The 16,262-nt window shown below is 35.7% G+C and overlaps 2 protein-coding genes across 3 annotated transcripts in view; one reads left to right on the top strand and one right to left on the bottom strand.

The window, feature by feature from the left end:
• The window catches only part of LOC105164452 (DNA mismatch repair protein MSH4), a 16,983-nt gene extending 8,172 nt beyond the window's left edge, over positions 1-8,811 (top strand). Inside the window, exons 15-24 of the mRNA XM_011083103.2 lie at positions 934-997; positions 2,137-2,280; positions 2,364-2,431; positions 2,548-2,606; positions 3,345-3,501; positions 5,506-5,558; positions 5,644-5,742; positions 7,362-7,476; positions 7,542-7,664; positions 8,024-8,811. Of these exons, the coding sequence (XP_011081405.1) occupies positions 934-997; positions 2,137-2,280; positions 2,364-2,431; positions 2,548-2,606; positions 3,345-3,501; positions 5,506-5,558; positions 5,644-5,742; positions 7,362-7,476; positions 7,542-7,664; positions 8,024-8,188 (1,047 nt within the window). The 3' untranslated portion in view covers positions 8,189-8,811. The remainder of the gene's footprint in view (positions 1-933; positions 998-2,136; positions 2,281-2,363; positions 2,432-2,547; positions 2,607-3,344; positions 3,502-5,505; positions 5,559-5,643; positions 5,743-7,361; positions 7,477-7,541; positions 7,665-8,023) is intronic.
• Positions 8,643-15,236, bottom strand: LOC105164374 (GPN-loop GTPase 1). 2 transcript variants are annotated; one of them, XM_011083014.2, is made up of 8 exons: positions 15,221-15,236; positions 14,943-15,106; positions 10,712-10,780; positions 10,490-10,604; positions 10,163-10,389; positions 9,654-9,944; positions 9,188-9,393; positions 8,643-9,087 (listed from the first exon to the last, which is right to left on the bottom strand). In XM_011083014.2, exons 3-8 carry the CDS (start codon positions 10,769-10,771, stop codon positions 8,814-8,816), a joined length of 1,173 nt encoding a protein of 390 aa, XP_011081316.1. In that variant the 5' UTR covers positions 10,772-10,780; positions 14,943-15,106; positions 15,221-15,236; the 3' UTR covers positions 8,643-8,813. The 2 variants fall into 2 exon arrangements, with proteins under 2 accessions (XP_011081316.1, XP_011081314.1); XM_011083012.2 differs by having other exon boundaries at positions 10,712-10,821; positions 15,221-15,235.

Here is a 16,262-nt window from a genome sequence, read left to right as displayed (position 1 = left end):
TGAGATGTGGCCTTTTTTTGTTGTTGATCTTCAAGTGCGGCTGACGGCTGTGGGCTTCTTTTTGTTATTGATCCCTGAAAGAAGTAAATGCATAGGAACATTTAACATACAGATTAATCCCTTTTCAATTTTCTCTTGATAAAATGTTTATCCAGCTCCACATACTTTGTCCTATCATGAAGAACTGGATTGTGAGCTATTGAAAATGCTGTTTTGCTGTCACAATAGGCTTTCATTTATAATCATTAATTCTTTCAATAATCTCTTGATCCCTATTAATTGTCAATGGAAGAATATATTTCAGAGGAGACCAACATCTTAAGGCTTTTAACCACCCGTGGTAATGAAGGTCAAATAATTATGAAGAACAATTTTCCGTGGAACTTAAGCCTAGAGCTCTGATACAATGAAGTAAGGGATAATTTCTCCTCTACTTTTCACAACTAATAGAGTCAACTATATATACATGTTCTTACTCTCTAGTTAGGGATGCAACTCTATCAAATCTCTAATTTTAAGGACATAATGATCCTGGAATATCCCCTATTACGGCCAAGACACTATCTTGATTCAGCAAGTTTTATCCTCCTATTTACAGCTAAGATATCATTTTCCATTTACATCTAAGATACAAAATCTGCTGAATTATATCGTTTTCATCTGTAACCTCTCTTATCTCTATGCTGCTAAGTGATGCAAAGCAGAATCGCGTATCACAACCACGTAGCAAATATGATAAATGTTCACTGACATCTGTATTTTATTTATACCAAACGTCAACTAGGATCTGAGAGATTCCTAGATCCTGAAAATGCGTAGATCTGTCAGCATGTGTTCTGTTGTTTGTTAGACTTGTATATACTTGGGTACTAAACTGGCTTCCCCTCTTTCATGACCTAGATTAAATCCATGTTTAAATGCCTTTAATTGCAGCTGAATGTAAGGAACAAGTCTGCAGCTAAAGAGTGCTATATCCGGACTGAATTTTGCCTGGAAGGTTGGTCTAAACTTGACCGACTTAGTACCATCTTTAGTGTAACATATGTTTACTTGTCTCCTTAAGTTTCACTGAAAAAGCTATTTTGACCCATGACTGCTGACAATTAGTATTCACAAGTTGGTCTGATAGTAATATTTAATCAGGTTTTTCTGCATATTACAAGTTGACCACATTTATCCTGAGATCGCAAAAGTTCCATAGTGCACACAAGTTGTATATACTTTTATTAGTGCATGCTGATTAAGCTGTGCTTCAGAAAATTTTCTTTCCATTATGCTTGGATTGTGCAAGTGCTTGGTGCAGTTTCAGATACCCATTCTGGTGGAAGCACAAGGATAACAGACCTGAGTAAATTTCATACAGTAGTGTCTAAATTCTGTAGAGTTTATAGACTGAGATGCGTACAAATGGTTTTTGAGACTCTTACAAATTCATTAACACATAGGGCAGGCTGAATTTAACCCAATGCATTTGAACGTTGATCTACATCTGGATCGAAGCTTGCCTAGAAGCGGGAGAAAGACATGATAATCATATCACGTAATCTAGGAGATGTATATTTATCCTTGTCACAGAGAGAGTTCTACTCCAACACAAAGTTGGACAAGTCATAACCAACGAAAATATGGAGCATTATGGATCTTGGATCACATCTCAACCTATGCACCAATAGGGAAATTTTCCAAATTATCAGGATTATGTAAACTTTTTGAGTTTTTTTTGTAAGTGTTGCTTCCTCTGAGATACATATCCCTCTGATCTAGCTAAATTGGAAGATGACCTTTTTTTTATTAACCATCCAATTTGTTTCCTCCACTCCATACAATCTGTTTGTTTATTCAAGTGATAGCATTTATTTGACTTATGGAAATTTCTGCTGGAAAAGTACATGAATTTGACTATGCATCCATAACAGGGTTGTCTGCCTTTTCAACAGTACCTGAACTGAATTCAACAGTTAATATTTAATGTTTGGACGTTTGTCCTATTTTTGCTTGTAAATGTTTCTTTCTTACATCATCCATCCTTGATCAGTTTCTCAACCATCAAATCAACTTAAGTGGTTACATTTGTTCCAATCTTTGTTGGATAGAACAGTTATTATTTAACACCTGTGGCATGTTTTTAACACGCAGCCTTAATGGATGCCATAAGGGAGGATGTCTCTGTGCTCACTCTTCTAGCGGAGGTGTTATGCCTTCTGGATATGATAGTTAATTCATTTGCTCATACAATATCCATGAAGCCAGTTGACAAATATACTAGACCTCAGTTTACGTGTAAGTATAATCGTTACCTAGTTTTTTTTAGTTCATTGCCTCAGAGATATGATAATAATGACTGCATATGTCCGTTATTGTAGATGATGGTCCATTGGCAATTGATTCAGGAAGGCACCCAATTCTTGAAAGTGTCCACAATGAGTTTGTTGTAAGTTCATATTTTGACATTAACAATCACATCAGTTTGTTTTGGCTTGATAAACTTGTGAAATTTCAAAGTTGAAATAAAACACAAGTAAATGATATATTAATTTGCATTTCCAGGCGAACAACATTTTTCTGTCTGAAGCATCAAATATGATAATTGTTACAGGCCCAAACATGTAAGAAAATTTAGTCTTGAAATTTTTCTTTTTGGCATGGCCTTTTTGTGGTTTGATTGTTGGAATCTCTGTTTCTTGCAAGAATGCATTTACTTCAACCTGCTAGCAAGCGCTGGAACAAAAGCCATTGCAAATTTCTAGGATAATGCCTTGTTTCTCAGTTAGGCACAATGTTTATCTTCTCTCAAATGTTAAATATGTCACTACTGCACCATAATCTTTTCTGTCTTTGGTGAAAAAACTGGTGTTGTACAATAAAGTAAGTACATGTTAATCTGCAAATTGTAGTCTTGACCATCAGTACAGCATAATGGTCAAGTGGCTTACTAATAGACATAGTTGTGGAGTGCATACCACGAAAAAGGAGAGATTTTATCAGCTTGTTTGGCTTTGATTTAAAGAGGCTCAGATAATTAATTAAATAGGTTTGAAGAAGGGACACTGTAAATACTATGTAACCTCATAACAGACTCACAGCTATGGACTCTTGAATAGAGTGTCAATTGCTAGGGCATTACCACCATTACTAAGTCCATGGTTCTTTAGTTAAGCCCTTGTTTTGGGATTAAGTCCATGGCAAGTGCAGTTATACTTGTCATGTAATTAGTTTGGGTCGCCTAAATTTAATTTGGATAAAAATATTCCTTCAAGCACAGGCCGCAAACCACTTTAGTTGACTAAGTATAAGTTGAATCTTGATTCTTCTGAACAACTGTAACACATATTGTTTGCCTGTAGGAGTGGAAAGAGTACTTATCTTCAACAAGTTTGCTTGGTAGTCATCCTTGCTCAAATTGGTTGTTACGTTCCCGCCCGCTTTGCAACATTAAGAGTAGTTGATCGCATATTTACTAGGATGGGAACTATGGACAGTGTTGAATCAAATTCCAGCACGGTAAATATTTTTTATCTTGTATTTGTAAGGTTTCTAATTTGTCCTTGAATTTTTATATTGATAATAGTGAAGTATAACCTCCATTCCCGACTCCAGCCAACACGAATCCCTGAAAAACTAATTTCACAGACATGAGCAAATATCAAATAGAACGGCAAATTGGAGAAAGCAAAAAGAGAATATGGTGAATGAACAACAGAGAAGATAACATCAAAAATTGTTTATATACTTTTGTGGTTATGATAGCACGAAGTATTGTTTTATCACACTGCTAATCTATTGATGTTGGAAGCTGTATCTATTCTGATTGCAAGTGGTGGCTATTCTATATACGAATATGGGACTGGTTTCCTTACAGCTTCAGTTATGTCTACCGTTAAGACTATCTTATTCCAGCAAGATAGTTGAATGTTTGGGGCTTTGTGCTATCATTTAACTAGGAGCTGACTCAGTTTCTACACGGAGAAACTTCATTATGCTATTGTACTCCTTTGTCTTGGTGAAGTGTATGGCATGCATTTCAGAAACATTTGCAGGACTCTGGCAGTGAAGAAATAGAAGAGAATTGTAACTGTTATTTTCTGAAGAAATTTAGTCACAGTATAATGAATTCTATAAGCATGTCGATTTCATTATCTGTCATGAGATTTTCCATTTGATTTCAAAATATTGTACAAAATCATTATTTTAAAACCATAGAAGGTAGCTCTGACAAGCTTTCTTCGAGACGACGATAAATATATTTCCTAGAAGTTAGGCTAGTCAGTTGCAGGTAATAGTTAAAATTTCCTGTGACTTTGTCCAGTATTTTTCATTATCTTTTGTTTCTTGTTGCTGACATATAGCATGGATGATTAGTTCTCTTACTGTTTGCCTGCAAATAAATGCTATCAGTCCGCACAAACGTGAAGACTGTTGTGCATTTATGTCTTAACAATGGTGTAGACCATTAGTTCCTTGACTTTTTGCCTAATTTTAGCTTCATTTTGGATGAGCAAAGATGTCTGTTAATTATTGGTAATGCAGGCAGTAGGGTGATGGAATTGTCAATTGAATAATTGTCATTGTCCTGGTTTTAGAGCGAACTGATTATCATTCTCCTGGTTTTAGAGTGAACTGATTATGATTCTCCTAGTTCATTACTCCATCAATTAAAGCCTAACTCAACAGGGAGAATGGGTCCAAAAGCAGAAATCAGGATGGTGTGGAGTAGTTCATTTATGAGGGATTTGCAGGAACCTGTAAATAAATAAGATTTTGGAAAAAGATATATAGTTAGTCCAGATAAAAAATAAAAAGAACCAAAGATATAGTTTGAAATTTCACTAATGGATATTATACCAGAAAAAATGATGTTTAGAAATTTCACCTATGGGATATTATACCAGAAAATGATGTCTATTGGCTTTAGTCCTAGTCTATTATTTTATTGGCAGTCAAAAGAGAGGTAAAAGTCAGACCTATGATTCCCTTTTAACTCATCGAAATGCTCCAAGAAAACTAGAACAAGTTAGTATTCTTGCTCTTAGCAGTTAAGAGTTAACTTTCTAGGATTACGGCACATACTGGTAATAAGTTGTGTAAATAGGAAAAGTCCCTTGTAAATTATTATGTTAATTGTGGAAGCTAGTTCCCGATGTTATACAAGAGATTTTCTGTATGGAGCATACCTAAATTGAACCATTATGTTTATAGATATAACCCATCTAACATCATTGTTATGCTAGTTTAAGCTGAAAGTCTGAAAATGGTGATATATAGTTGTTGGCATCAGTAAAGAGAACTTCTTGTACTTGCCACAAAGCTAAAAGAATGTCCTCAAACAAATCCAATGGGGCAACTGAAAATAACCCATAGTTAAATACACCTTTGAATTGCCAAGTGAAGTGTGACTAATCATGTCATCTCATTGTGCAAAGCAATCTATTCCACTTGAATCAGGATTTTTTCTGCATAAAAGATCATGATGGTGGGCATTGTTTCTGTATGTTATTCATATTACAGTTTATGACAGAGATGAAGGAGACGGCGTTTATCTTGCAAAATGCTTCTCATAGGTACATTAGCAAACTATTGTTTGATCATTAATGTGCGGACTGGTTTCATAAATGGTGTCACATAGCTTTTCTGTGCTGTTCGCAGGAGTCTCATTGTTGTGGATGAATTAGGAAGAGCAACATCTTCCTCTGATGGGTTTGCAATTGCATGGAGTTGCTGCGAGCATCTGCTCGCTTTAAGAGCGTAATTCTTTTCATCACTTTACGTTTGTCAATTGACAAAAGAATCTTCTAGTATCTGAGTTCGTAAAAGCTTATAAAGATCTACATTGAATTAGTTGCTTAAAAAGTAGTGATGGATAATTCATTGTTTTGTCCGTTAAACTTCATCTCAGTGTAAGACAGAACTTGGGGATATTACCATATGATGCTATTGTATTTGGTAGGTAATAGCAACTCTAACAATAAATGGAACTAGCAATTCTCATTTAAGAAATGCATACACGTTTAGCATATAATAAATGCTGCTCCTGATGAGGGTCTGTTAACATTGTTAACTAAGCCATTGCACATATGTAATTTTGTTCGAATTAGCTGATCATTAAGCCATCATCATCGAGGTCTTTATAGGAGGAGAATACATTGAGTTGCTCCCATTTCTTGGTTCTTTTCCGTATGCTAGTGCAAGAAAGATCTTTCTGACTTTATCTGAAAATCTCAGTTAGCTTTCCTGCTGTGACATATTTCTAGCACTATTCCTGGAAATAGTATGTACCTGCAGTGTTCCAAGTGAAACTAATTGTATGACTGACTTTTCATTTGTGATTCCTTTCTCTCTTATCTTTGTATTAGCAACTTATGATTCAGCTGCCCCTTTCAAAGACAAGATTTTGATGATTCCTCTGATTTCTCTTCTTAAGAAGACACCATGATACTACAACAGTATGGATATATATTAGTGACAAAATGTGAAGTGAAGCTATTATATATTAAGTGGCAAAAACTTTTATTCGCCACTAATAATTTTAAGTTCCATAGTGCTAGAACAGTGTCCAAGTTTTCACTGTTGACTTATACCTAGACATGCATACTAACAACTAAAATACCTCTAAAAAAAAAAAAGTAACAACTAAAATACTATTCCTTGTTGCTATTAAGCTTGTGAACTATTGTTATGGCAAAATTGGAATTATTTTCAGTTGAAACATATTTCCGTGACTATTTTCACATTGCCATTAATACCTTTTAACTAATATTCTTGTTTCTTTTAGTGGGAGTTCAACAAAAGTTCTCATTTTCAAGCAGTTCCTAAAGTTCCTAAAGACAGATAGAGTACCCTTATTATGAGTATAACTTTGTAATTACTGCTATGATGCTTTACAATATAACTTACAATTTTTCTTACCTTTCCTTATAATGGGCCCTTGACTGCTAGTTCTTTATGAAGGTATATAATATAGTATATGTTGTTTATGAGTTATTTACATTGCTATCCTCTTCATTTCTTTTTTGTGCACTTAATCTTGGAACACTCTACTGCTAGATCACATATTTTGATCTTTCTATCAATAGTTCTTGACACAACATGCCATAATGTGTTTCTGGATTTGTGTTTAGTGTGTTTGACATTTATGAACAATCTCGTCTCATTTTGGCGAATTTTAGAGTGGTACATAGTAAACAAGTTAGGTAGCAAAAATACTGAAAACTTATGGTTTTGTTTATATTAATTGCTTGATTTCCTTTCAACTATTCTTGCGTCCATAAGTCCTATTTGTAAAAATTGGCCAGAGTCCTTCCCTAAATAGAAACAGGGAAAAGCATCACACACTACTAGATGAATTAACATTCTTTTGATTTCAGGTACACTATCTTTGCTTCTCATATGGAAAACCTATCTGAATTGGCCACCATTTATCCAAATGTCAAAATTGTTCACTTCGACGTTGAGATTAAGAACAAACGGATGGATTTCAAGGTAAGACAATCGATTAGATTTTATCTGATATATTACATATTCATACATCAACTGTCTTTTACCAGTTTCGACTGAAAGATGGGCCGAGGCATGTAGCACACTATGGCCTCATGCTAGCAGGAGTAGCTGGACTGCCAAGTTCTGTGATAGAGTCTGCTCAAAGCATCACATCAAAGATTACCGAAAAGGTAATACTTTTAAACCAGTAGGTCTCATCTCATTTGAGGTCTATAAATCGATGCATTCTTGGGTTGGACTATTTTGCAGCTTTGTTTTGAATTAATTGTAGGCCTGTTTTAGCAATGACTACATTTTTGAAGGAATAATGATTTACATATTTAAAGAGTACTGAGCTTTGTCTATTGTTTCACCCTGTGAGGTATTTCTTGCCCTTATCCAATTAATATTGGTGGCAAGTTGACTTAGAGCTTAGTTTTAGCTGAATTCAGCTTTTCTGCAGAGAATTCTCTGAAAGCTTGAACCTCAAGCAAACTTAGACGCCTGTTCATTCATTTTTGCTATTTTACATGTCAATATCATCGAATAGGAAGTGAAGAGAATAGAGCTTAATTTCCAGCAGCATCACGATATTCAAATGGCTTACCGTGTTGCTCAAAGACTCATATGCCTCAAATATTCCAACCAAGATGAGGACTCAATCCGGCAAGCACTGCAGAATCTTAAAGAAAGTTATATTAACGGCGGGCTTTAAAGCTTCGAAACAACTATTGGTGATTTAGTCTTTGTCATAGTTGAAACCATATTTAGGAATTTTCCTTCACTTGTTGTGGGGCTATTCTTGTAGCGCAGAAGATGAAATTTAACCTCTCATTGAAGCTATTGAAGGTTTGTACTTCGGATAGTTTCGAGTAGGGTATTTTCACTTTTTTGGTCCTCATTACTGCCATTAGTTCTGTGAATTCTATAGTTTCACCTTTGTCTTACATTGGCAATTTTAACAAAATTCTTCTCCGGGAACCAAAAATTTTAAATGTAAAAAGTGTTGGAGATTTGCTTGAATGAGATACTTTTATGTGGTGGCTATGAGATATTTTGAATATCATGTTCTAATTCTACATTTCATGTTCATGTGTGTCTGCCACATCTATGATTAGCAAAGTAACAGACCAAAGAGTAGTGTGCGAGGACACAGGAAATACACGGTGTTAAGCTCAAATACACAAACATAATTTTTCACACAAATGAGACATTTGACTTTACTAGCACCATAATGGAAGTCATAATTGAGACAGCTTACATTTACAGAAAATCTAGTAGGTGCAATGTAAAGTGTATTTGCTTCAGCTCTACATAGAAGTTACTTTAAGATACTGGTCTCAAAATGAAAAACTGGCTCTCTCTTCGTCTTCATCCTCGTCTATGATATCAGCATCGTCTTCACTAAACCTCACGTAGTCTTCTATTTCTTTGTCCTCTTCGTCTTCATCAAGTTCCATGCTTCTGTCGTCCGTTCCATCCTTCAAACCAGTGCTCAATACCACAGTTTGCCCCCAGGATTGCTCCATGTCATTCCTGAACTTATACATGTTTTGCTTTCTTCGTTCTTCTTCCAAGCGATGCTTCTCTGCTCTTCTCTTGTCAAGATCAGTCCTGCAAACAGACAGAAAAAAGGGAATTAAGCAAAGTGATTTTACAGCAGAATTATTCATTGATACTATCTCTGCACAAGTTTGGGTGGAAAAGTGATCACTTGTAAGTTTCCATGTACTCCCCTGCACAGGCTTCAATGGTTTTAAAGAATGCATCCATCCCAGTACCAGTGACTGCAGAGACTCCAACCGATCTAAGATTTTTATAGAATTCCTCCAATGTGAGCGAGAGGCTGCGCGTCAGGGTTGATGTGTAAGATTGATCAGAATCTAGTGCTGCATGAAACACCTCAAAATCTTTCATCCACTGCACTGACAGCAAAAAAGGTTGTGCTGTTTACAAACCCGTAAAGGTATAGAACGAAGTAAACACAAGTAAAATAACTGACAAATAATGGAGAATTTCAGGAAAGCGAAAGATAAAGGTGGAAAATATAGAGCAGCGTAGTAAACAATTAAAGGTGAAAAGATACCAGGCGGCAAGTGTAGACAATATGGTCAAATAATGGAAGATACCCCAAGAAGCAACTTCACGAAGAAAAGCATGGAAAGGAAATTTAAGCACACCTCCAATGCGAACTCATGTTGTGCCACATCTGTCTTGTTGAATGCCAATACCAGTGGCAACCGTGTCTTGTAAAGGATGCTACAAGCATACAGCATATTGCTCATAAAGGTAGCTGGGCTTGCTGAACGAGGTGTATCAACAACATAAGCAATTACTGTGGGAAATGTTGACGCAAAAGCTTCTGTAATAATAGCTCCAGATGCAGACCAAGTGAAAATCTCGATTTGGCCGGGAGTGTCGACCAGAACATAGTCAAGCTGATCTGCTCGTTTCTCAATCATAGATATCACCTACAATTTCGGAAACGATTACTGCAAAAACCCTGCTTTCCTATTTAATGATTTCATAAATATAGCTATAAGGTGACTACGAAACTGCACCTTTAAGAATTAAAATTAATAATTGTAATAAGGATTAGGAAATTATAGAAATGATGATGGTGAATAAAGCTTTGCAGGAATCTCCTCATATCAATTAAGGAATCAATGGTTTAAGCTAAGACAATTACCTCATCAAACTTTGTTGAGAACAAGTTAAGCGAAGTCAAAATTCCTCCATTTGGTCCAAGATTGAACTGCTTCATGACCTCCTTGTACCGAACAGTGTCTCTGATGTCAATGTTCGCACCAAATGGAAGAGTCATCACAGCAGGGTCAAGATTCATAACATAAGCCTGAACATTTGATGCCATGGTGTGACAGACTAGCTGGTGAAGAAATGTAGTCTTTCCACTTCCTGGACATATTTGATGATGAATCTTAAGAATGTAATGATGGAAGTTGAATGTATATATAGGAAAGAGCAACTACATTGGTTTTTCTGCACAAGCCAATACCTGCCATTCCCACAACTATGATGATGACTGGCTTTCTCTTGAAACTTGAGGATGATTGTCCAATATCCAGTTTCCCCATTGTTTCGGATATGTAGTCAGCATCTTCACTCTTAGACTTGAAAACAAACAAATAATCAAGCATTTAGATTTAGCCATTGCATACCTAAAAAAAATAATGCAATAGTGAAACTTAAATGAAGTAATTATAATTCAGATATTTACTTCAGTATCCATTGGAGCCACTGATATAGCATTTTCTGCCGCTTTCCAGTTATTGTCCATTTCTTGAGACTGTAACATGGTGCTGGTATATCAAACTTTGACTCCTCAAGCTAAAACAAAAAATTAATTAATGACATATGGAATAGAAGGAAACAGAAAATGATTAGAATAAAAGATACTATAAGACATATGTTCAGCTTCAATAGCAAGTCCAACCACCTGGGGACTAACTTGGGCATCCTATTGACATCTCTAAGCCACGAAAAATGGAGCCAAATATCAACAAAAATAAAGATGCCAGGAAGCTAAATGTTACTTTTAGAGGTTTTATACCTTGCAGTCACTGATCAAGTAGCAAGTAGAGTTGCAAACAGATAATGGAAGGAGACTGAGGATTGAATACTTTGATGATAAAAGGGTTTGAGAGATCGATAAAGGAGTAGAGGGAGCAGAGAGGGAGGTATAGAAAGAGAGAGAGGGAGAGAGAGAGAAACCATCCACATCCAGTTGTAGTTTCTGAACTTCTTCTTAATTCTAGAAAGGTTCAAACAAATTCACTAATAAATCAAGAGGCCATCAATTACAAGTAATCTGTCTCATGACCAGTTTCTGATCCACAGGGTTGAAGTATTTTGTTATACTGCTGGACTGCGCTTCATCACACAGTTGAACTGTCTAGCTAGCAGGCCCGGTTGGGTTTGGAAATACTGATATGAGAATCAGGATATGGTTTTAATATGTTAGAATAGGTGAAAAATCCAATTAGATCGGTGGATTTGGAAACTATTTAACAATCTTTACTAATGTAATATTGACTGTATGAATAAAGTAAGTGTTCATACTTTGGCAATCGTATTTGTTGTGCTTATTACGTATGTTAAACTGTTTTAATATCACAACAAAGCCCACCAGACTAACAACCTATTTAGTTGGGTTGTGTGTTAGACAATGACCATTAAACGTTAAATTCATAAATTGTGAAATACAAATTAATGAAAATTTTGAAATCTAACTTACTTTCTTTTTAATTCTTTTTCAAAATAAATACGTCAAAAAAGATATGCTACCAAGCATTAGTTAATAATTTGAAGCAAAATTATAATACCCCTCATGAATATCAATTGATGAAATAAATAACATATAAGCTCTAGTAGAGAACTCAAGTCCATCAATTGAAAATTCCTTTTCGACAAGTTGGTCATAACCGAATTTTAGAATGCGCTCTGTGGGTATGAGGAAGATTCTCTCATCATCTCGGGCTCGCAGACCTAGGGCATGACAAATGGTCTCGGCTCTAATCACCAAGCAGAATCGAACTATGTGGGAGAAATTGCCACATGCGGGAGCCACTTCTTGTCATTTAGGAGCCACCTTTAGTGTCTGATGCCTAGCAACCGATCAAGGGTTATAACACGCCGCAACGAGTACGTCGGATTGTAAAGGAGGGTGACCATGAAACCTTGCATCGAGAGTCCTATTGAGACATGTATTAAATGTTGCATTAATTAGATGAGTGTCGTGTTTCATTGTCGGAAAGTCTATGCAACTTAGCGGGTGGTTGACAAGGATGTCAAGCCGATTGAATGGTCTCGCAAGGAGTCGCCTTATGGAAGCCCTGAAGGCTTGGTCGGTATGACTAAAACTTCCCGGAGCTGCTCGGATAGTACGGAATTAGTCCTCAAACTTGAGAACCACAGTCACATGCATATGATGGTTGTATCTTAGATCTGGTGAGAGCTGACCATGTATTGTATGTGGTCATTATAAGCCTTGGCTAGTGCGGTCGGAATATGTAGTAAGGATGGTGGATCCCAAGATACAATCCGTCATCCATTAGTATGTGATAATCGAGTCTCCTATGCGCTCTAAGGTGGTTTTAAGCTCTTTGAACCTATGGCCACAACGAATGGTCAAATGGGAATGGTTTTCTATGTCAATCAATATAGTAAATGCATCTCGAGTATTGAGCATAGTTGTCTAATCCAGGATGGGAACTAACGTCCAACTCTAAGCCCTAGACTAAGATCGGGAGACGGCTAATGGAAAGACCATACCTGCATGGAACTCCGAAGTCTAAGTGTTCACGCCAACATTCACCTAGTCTCTAGTGTCATGGACCGTTACTAGATAGTCACCCATAGTAACGAGCGACATCTGGTTTCCTTACATTGCTAATGCCTTGTATTGACCTTCCTTTGATGTTTATTCTACTTAGTTTCTGATTTATTGGGAAAGTGCACTTGATAGATAGCTCAAAATTTAATTAATTGGATTGTAAATTTGGGTTTGGCGCTTTTAAATTAATTGAATTAATTTAATTGAGTTGGTCTAATTAATTGATTGGATTAATTAATTAGTATCTGGGCTTGTGCTTATTTAATTGAATTAATAAACTAGTGGGTTTCAATTAGGTTTGAAATTAATTAGATTAATTTAAGTGCCCAACGGACTTTGATTGACTTGGGCTTAATTAATTTGATTAAACAAGCCCGATCCATTACTTGAAGCCCAATCCCAAGCATTGAGATAAAGTTGAGTTGTAACTCCTCCATGAATTGAGAAGGTGGTTGCCCATGTGGGTGCATAGGGAGTGTACTAACAAAGTTGGATCTTATGCATAGGTTGTGTGGGAAGTTATCTTGGAGATGACTTGTTTTTGGAATTTGTTTTTTCATTAAACACAACACACAATTCTATTACTAACTTACAAAACTACTCTCATTCTCACTTGTAATCTCCCTCGCGGCCATCACTATTTTTCTCTCCTGGGAAAGTACATGTCCCTCTTCTTCATTCTCCTTTGGTTGTTGTTCTTGAATTGGACTCAAGTTAAGAACTAATTAAATTTGGTTATACTAATTAATAGTGCTAGTCCGGATTTTGTTTCTTCTACGATTTAGTTTTATCTACCAGTAGAACTTGGTCTTTCCTTCCACGGTGTGGTGTGGACGAAATAGAGGGATCCTACTTTGGATTATAGAAGTGAACAAAACGGGAATCAAAGCTTGTTGCCATTTAACATAAGAAAACAAGAAGCTAACCTCGATTTAGAGTTTTGTACCTTTTTGTTTATCTCCTTTAGTCACTGTCATCCATGTTTTATTATGTATGTTGATGCGTTTGAAAACACCGAACACCCGATTAAATTCTTTTATTTTATGCTTCCACCGCGTTTCCCAGGCTGTACCAATTCTTTCAGATCACCCTCAAGGCACAAGATACTTGAAACCACTTTCTTCAAAATCCTTCTTCTAAGTTGTGGATTCTCCGCCAGCTCTACAGATTCAGAAGCAGGAGTTGGGCTAAATATTAATAGTTTTTAGTTTAGTTTGGAAAGAATCAGAACCGAGCTGTTATTAGAGTTACAATATCAGGAGTTACAAGAAACTGATCCATGTTTGCTACGATGGACTTCTGCAGAATGTCCAATTACTTACTATAAACTGAATTAGTATGATTCCAAGATAATGTAAACTTTTTTACTTGCATATGTATTTCACAACCTGAGCCATCAGACCACCTTCTCTAACCATTTTATTTCTACTCTTGGTATCAATCATATTATTATACAGACCAAGGAACCTTTCCTTGCTACTTTCTCCAAAGTCACTGCTCACTCCTGCACTACACACCATTACAATCATCTAATGCAACGCTCTCAGACACTTACTGCTTTGAAGTTCCTTGTATTACAAATACTACCTTCCGGATCTATTTGTGCACAGGCAGCTTCCATTATACTTGTCCAAATATCAATAACACCAAGAAGTTAAACATTGGGCATATACAACACTCATGATGACTTCAAGGAACATCAATAATTCTTGAAACCAACTACACCAAGACCGGCAGAGGATCAAACCCAAAGTTGGTGTTAGCCTACATTAATCCATTCCTACATGGAAACCACAATAATCTACTCATTTCTCACAACAGTGATATCTCAAGCATCAAACTCCCCCTCAGAACACCACCCCCATGCCAACACACATCTGCTAACCAAATAAAGGAAAATCGCAGAACCCAATTCAATACCCGCCCCCGTCCCAGTCCCATCGTTGTTACTGGAAGCTAATCAGTTTCGTGATTGTCGAATAGAAAAGACAAAATAACCAAGTTCTTCGATTGTCATAAGCCAAGTGAAGTCCTCAAACAAACATCCAAAACCAAAAACATATACACAATCCGAAGAATTAACCAAAGAAATCGGAAAGAATGGTAGAAAATTTACCTACAAAAGAAGGCGATTGAGCGAGTGAAGGTTCAAGTTTCCAATCAGGGTTCTGAAAATCCATCCTACACGGTGCACTGTCCCTTCTCCCTTGCATTCAATTTAGCTGACTTTCCATTCTTGGGCATTTAGTCCGCATCTTAATTTTGCTTTGCAGCCATTACCTAATTACAACAATATCAATGGATCAATAATATATAAATTGATCGAATCAACAAATGTATATTATAATAAATTCACATAAATATATATATATATATAATGATACGAATACCTACATATTTAATAGAATCTAACTTATCTCAATCGTAACTATGAGATTAAGTCGCTAAGTCATCACCAGTCCTCATTTTAATTTTGTTGGCACCCATCTTTATTGTTTCTTGTACAAATATTTTTCATAAAATTAAATCTAATTTGTAGGTATGAAATCAGGTCATATCATTAAAAAAAGGATAATTTTATTTATTTTCATAGTGAGGATTATTACATTAAGAATTCTTTTTTTTATCCAAAATAAATTAAAAAGATGCGGCAAATATCAATTCGAATTTCACATGACAATATTTTTTTCCCGGGAGTATTGTTATTATTGGCATCAATTCATATTGTTATTATATTGGTGTGCCCTCGAAAGATTAATATAGAATAATAAATAATACACTTAAGATGCGTATAAATTTATATTACCAAAATTTGCACACAAAGAATGAAATAATTGGGGTTTAATAAAAGCAAGACAAATGCATTACATAAGTTTAAAAATATTTGGATATGGAGGAAAGTATTTATACGTATACGTAAATACTCTTTTTCTTTTTTGATAAATTTTAAAAAAAAAAAAGAGTGGAATTTGATTATTTTTAGAAGTTTGTAAAGCATGGAATTATTTTTCAAATGGATTTATCCTACAAGACTGCTAAGAGTATTTTGTCTCCCTTCAACAGAATAATTAACAGGTGTTTCTCACATGTCTTATACCGTTATATATTAACGGCAATAGATGAGGAGGACTAACTTTGCAATAATTTTGTCCTTGTTTGGCCAATTTTTATATTTAAAACCTCATAGTGCAAAGGACTATTCTTGAAATAAAGTAAACTCACGGGACAAAGTTTACAATTTGAAGAGGATGGCAAGTTCTAACACCAAGGAGAATGAGGCTACCCAGAAATGGTGAAGAACCGCTCAAACTTAAAAGCAGAAGAAAACGGGTTGTGGTTGGGAGACAACTAGAAAAGCTACTTGAGCATCTTATTATTTTGTTTTCTTTTTTTCCTTCTTCTTCTTTTGAGCAATACATCAATTCAACCATTATAC

The sequence above is a fragment of the Sesamum indicum genome, linkage group LG6 (assembly GCF_000512975.1).
Source record: "Sesamum indicum cultivar Zhongzhi No. 13 linkage group LG6, S_indicum_v1.0, whole genome shotgun sequence".
Classification (NCBI taxonomy): domain Eukaryota; kingdom Viridiplantae; phylum Streptophyta; class Magnoliopsida; order Lamiales; family Pedaliaceae; genus Sesamum; species Sesamum indicum.
This window is presented reverse-complemented; position numbering and strand designations above follow the sequence as displayed.

Excerpts from the sequence above, each read along its gene's own strand:
- LOC105164374 (XM_011083012.2), bottom strand. The coding sequence starts at position 10,789 with ATGTTACAGTCTCAAGAAATGGACAATAACTGGAAAGCGGCAGAAAAT. Across the intron at positions 10,390-10,489 it reads CATAGTTGTGGGAATGGCAG|GAAGTGGAAAGACTACATTT; the intron begins GTATTGGCTTGT and ends AAATATGTCCAG. Across the intron at positions 9,394-9,653 it reads AACATGAGTTCGCATTGGAG|TGGATGAAAGATTTTGAGGT; the intron begins GTGTGCTTAAAT and ends CTGTCAGTGCAG.